The 4690-nt window shown below is 33.7% G+C and overlaps 1 protein-coding gene across 1 annotated transcript; it reads right to left on the bottom strand.

The window, feature by feature from the left end:
• Nucleotides 1-344: 344 nt before the first annotated feature.
• On the bottom strand, nucleotides 345-1649 carry LOC111985909 (cytosolic sulfotransferase 5). Its single transcript, XM_024017552.2, has one exon. The coding sequence runs from the start codon at nucleotides 1549-1551 to the stop codon at nucleotides 544-546; it is 1008 nt and encodes a 335-aa protein (XP_023873320.1). The 5' UTR covers nucleotides 1552-1649; the 3' UTR covers nucleotides 345-543.
• Between the last annotated feature and the right edge of the window lie 3041 nt (nucleotides 1650-4690).

Raw genomic sequence — 4690 nt, 5'->3', positions numbered from 1 at the left:
GGAGGCATGGTTGCCTACAAATCACTTAATTTATTTATTTAGAAAAACAAGAGTATTGAAAATTTTTTGATCACCTGACTATTATCTTTAATATATGTACTATTTAGTCTTTTATCCAATGCATATTAAGTTATTATTAGGAAGAAGAATCCCTTAAGGGTGGCCTTAAGATGCTGATTAGAGGTTTATCGTTGGACTTTAGAAACCATTAAACTAATCCTTTTGAGGTTTACCAAACACTTTCTAATATCTTTAAGAAGTGAGAAATTTATGCAATTGGACTCCCTTAAAGGTATTCAAACACTATTAAATTTATTACCATCAACAATTGAAAGATCTTCAAATTAGAGAATAGAACAAACATTTTAATTTTTATTCGCTTAGCCACCAAACGAAATATGGAAGTGCAAGAAGCTACTTAGGAAAAAAAAAAGAAAAAGAAAAAGAAAAAGAAAAAAAATGCAACCAACTGTCAACATAAAAGTTGACAATAATAAATTAATAAAGTAGAAAAATGATAATGATGATATACAACTTGAAGATCTAGAATTTCAATCCGGAACCACGAAACTTCTCTTGGGTGATACGGTCTAATTTTTCAATCATCTCATCTGTCAAATGGTTCACCCAGTCTCCAACCTCACCTCGCCGAAAAAATTTGCTATTCTCCTCCCCAGATGACAATTTTCCACTTTTATTCACCTCCACGTTGCTCAAATTGTCAAAACTACACAACCTTAGGATATCATCCCCTACACCTTTTGCCTCTTCTTCTGAGGATAAAGGACAGCCCAAGAACTCAGCTAGTTTCCTCAAATGGGTAGTAGGCTGCTCTTTCATTTCCTCAAACTTCAAAAAAAGTACCCTTTCAGGGTTTTCTAAGCTTTCCTTCCAATAGCCCAAAACATGGTCCCAATAAGGCCCATACAAACTCACTCCCCTGCAAAACTTATCAAAAGCCTCTTGAAGTGAATTGGGGCCTTTACTTGCTGGTGATCTCAAGCTGTTTGTGAAGTGCCAAAGTGACACAAAAGTGTCCTTAGGGTTCCTACTCAAATGCACAATCTTGCAAGCCGAGTCCTTTGTAGACATTGGTAGTGACACATAAGGTAAATGAGTTGAAAAGAGCCTTGGAGAGGCAAAGGAAGTGAGGTCTGGGACTTGGTTTTCAGTGTAGAGATTGATATCCAAGAAGGGTACAAGAACATGAGGATTATTCGTGAGGAGAGGGTGGTGTTTTTGTGGGTTGGGATAGTGCACACGGTTCACCAAGGAAAACAAGAGGGCTTTCAACCAAGTGGTGCCGGCTTTGGGAGTGGTAACAAGGATGATATCAGTGTCATGAGCTTGGAAGTGTTTTTGGAATGATAGAACACCTTGCATGTACCTAGTTGCGATCCAACAACCTTGGTACTGATGGAGGTTATTTGCAACCCAGCCTTTCTCTGTAGGTAAGGAGGATATGAAGTTTCTGCATTCTTGGGTCACTTCATCTTCTTTCAAGTATTTGGGAAGAGGAGGAGAAGGAATAGATGGTTGTTGTGTACACATGGTAGTGATCAGAGAACTAACATGAGAATTAAGGGTGGGAGTCTCACCTTGATATAAAGCAAACCACCAACACCAACCCCCTCTCTACCCCCAAGGCAAATCTAGCTGGAAAGGCTGTTCCCCAAAATTTTGATAAATTAATCATTTATAAATTTATAATATGAATAACAACAACATTTTACCATTTTTTTAATTAAAAAATATAAAACATTTTTTAGTCATACAAATCTAACCCTTGACATGTCTAGATTCCGGAGATAATATTTTATACAAAAGTATAAAAATCATAAAATGTCAAAACTCTAAACCTTGGACATAAGTTATTTTAAGAAAATAAAGTGCAAAAACTGGAAAATTTGTCATTTTTTAAGTTACCACATTTTAACTACTTATTTTAGTTATAATTTATTTTTAAGGACATTCTTCGAAAACAACCACAACCCCCCCCCCCCCCCACCCCAAAAAAAAAAAGGCAAGAAAAGACAAAAGATTTTTATTGTATTTTAAGTTTTAAATTAAATGTAACTCAATTAAACTTAGATATTTGAAATATTTAACCCTAAAATTTAAAGTTTTTTTTTTTTAAAAGGTTATATATTATGTTTTAAGCGTGAGTGTATTTTGAATATTTAAACAATGAATATAAAATAATTCTTGTAAGGATTAGATTTGTAGTTCAGAATGCCCAAACAATGAATTTGTAGAGAATGGGTCAAAGAACTAGGCTTTAGTGAATTGGACAATGGCTCATATGGAATTGGATGACAATCATGCACAAATAAAGAATACTGACATGAACGAACTTTTTGTCCAAGGAGGCAAATGTTCCTCCCCATTCCCCCTCAACTTTCATTGTTACTTTCCAGCTTTATACTCCTATCCCCTTCTTTCATCCTTCCACGTGTAGATTTGGATTGATAGTTTTGATATTTGTTCCATCAGCCCCTCCCTAAAGTCTTTTGGAGTAGCTATAAGGCTATAAAGCATTGCTCAGTTAACTGCAGAGCATTTAATGCTATGTTAGCAGCTTTTCTTAGATATTTCCTAGCTCTCCTTCGTCATTTTTCTTCTTGATACTTATCCTCTATGGTAGAGTAGTCCGGAGCATTGCTCTTAATGGCAGACCATACCTTCTGACCTCAGCCTCGCCCAGCCAACCAAGGAGTGATTCTTCCTCGGGGCACCCCCTTGGGTGGCTTTAATAGGATTTTCCTCTTCACTCACTAACGCAGATCTTTATGAAAGTGTTTTACTCGTCCTCGGATTGTTTGCATCCTCGGGTTGGGCCCTTGGACCAATATATATGTAGATATGGGCTCCTGGGCCTTTCCCCCCTACAGTTCTTTTTTCGTAAGAGTAGTATAGAAGATGATGATGATGATGATGATGATGATGAATAATAATAATAATAATTTATGATGATATATTTTAATAATTTAGAAAGTACAAATATTTTTTATTAAAATTTATATAATCTTAAATGAAATGATGATATGCAATAGAAACTTATCATCTTAAGAAATTCAAAAGAAAATGAATCAAGAGTTCAGTCATTAAATCTCACACATTTGAAGGAAAGACATGCACACACATGCACGTATAAGTATATGTAAATGCGTGTGTATATATATAAAATGTAATTATATATATATATATGTGTGTGTGTTTTTGTGTCAATATTATTATAGCTAGCCCAAATCTCATTCCATCCCACCCGCAATACCTAAAGAAAAAGAAAGAAGAATGTGCCAAACTCTAGAGATAAAAGAGTAAAATAAATAAAGGAGAAACAACAAGATTTGGATTTTGTAACGTCTCTAGTGTTTGTCTTTAAGCGGCACTCTCAAGGACATGAATGCGCCAATAGTAGTAGTAGTACTGCTCATCCATACCTTCATGGAATCAGAGTGGATGAGTGACTTGACAGTGTGCATCTCTAGGAAATTTGAATTTATGGGCAGAAGATTGACCAGAACCAATACCCACCACTTTTAATGTGGGAGAGGAAGGTTAACAAAGTAAAAGTTGAAATATTAAAAAAAAAAAAAAAATCCAATGATTAAGATTAAAAGTTCTTTAAATCCAAACTCTTCAAAGTAGTATTGCATGGTGCGTCACATCTCAATCCACGAATAAAGCAAGATAGTGACTTGACAAGTCATTTATTTACCAAGCTAATCAAATTCTAGGACAAGATTGAGCTAGCTAGCTAAACTTGGAAATTTAAGTTTAACCCGAGCTTGACGTATTCTGATGAGCTCATTTTATTTTGTTTATTGTATAAAAGAAGAAGATATTTTAAAATGTTTTATGTTCTTTTTTGAAATAAAAGTAAGTTCATTATAATGGAAATATACTCGAGTTAAGCAGATGCTCTATAAGTTAAAACAATTAAAGGACCGAAATCTTGGCCTAGCATATTCATGAGTTGTACCATATATAGTATGAAATCAATAAAATTTTTCTTTTTTCTTTTTTCTTTTTTTTGAGAAAAAGGTAAGCAGAAATCAATCAATAGCATTTAAGCAAATTCTGGAGACATTTATTCCTTTATTTGGCCAATCAAATTGGATATCCTATTTTATAATTGAGATTAAATTCTATAAGGATGGTGTGTAAAACCTATGTTTTACACCATCAATAAATGATTGCCACATTAGCATTTTATTTAAAATTTATTAAAATTCAATACATCCTACCACACATAATAACATCTCAATAGATTCCCAATTTGGTTGGATTTATATATGGGTATTAGAATTGATTGAGTGTGATTGTGTTTATTCTTAAATATGTCATAAGATGATGTGTCATGTTAGGATTGGAGGAGTAAAACATGAGTTTTACACCACGTCCTTATAGAATTTAATCTCTTTATAATTAGGTATGGCCAACTAAAATAAAAAGTGAACAAAAAATGTACACATAATTAATTTGGAGGGGACAGTTGGGGTATAGACAACTTCAACTTGCATGTAATACAAACACATGGCCATCCATTTTGCACTGTATTAATATTCATCGTGAGGGATTATAAAATTACCATCGTGTTTCATGACTATCAAACCTTTGATTATTTTATATCATGCGTATAGACTAATAGCTATCTTTTTTTTTTTTTTTTTTTTGAGAAACAACT

Source organism: Quercus suber, unplaced genomic scaffold (assembly GCF_002906115.3).
Source record: "Quercus suber isolate HL8 unplaced genomic scaffold, Cork oak 2.0 scaffold_346, whole genome shotgun sequence".
NCBI classification, from domain to species: Eukaryota; Viridiplantae; Streptophyta; class Magnoliopsida; order Fagales; family Fagaceae; genus Quercus; species Quercus suber.
Note: the sequence above shows the minus strand (reverse complement) of the source record. Positions and strands in the feature narration are given on the sequence as shown.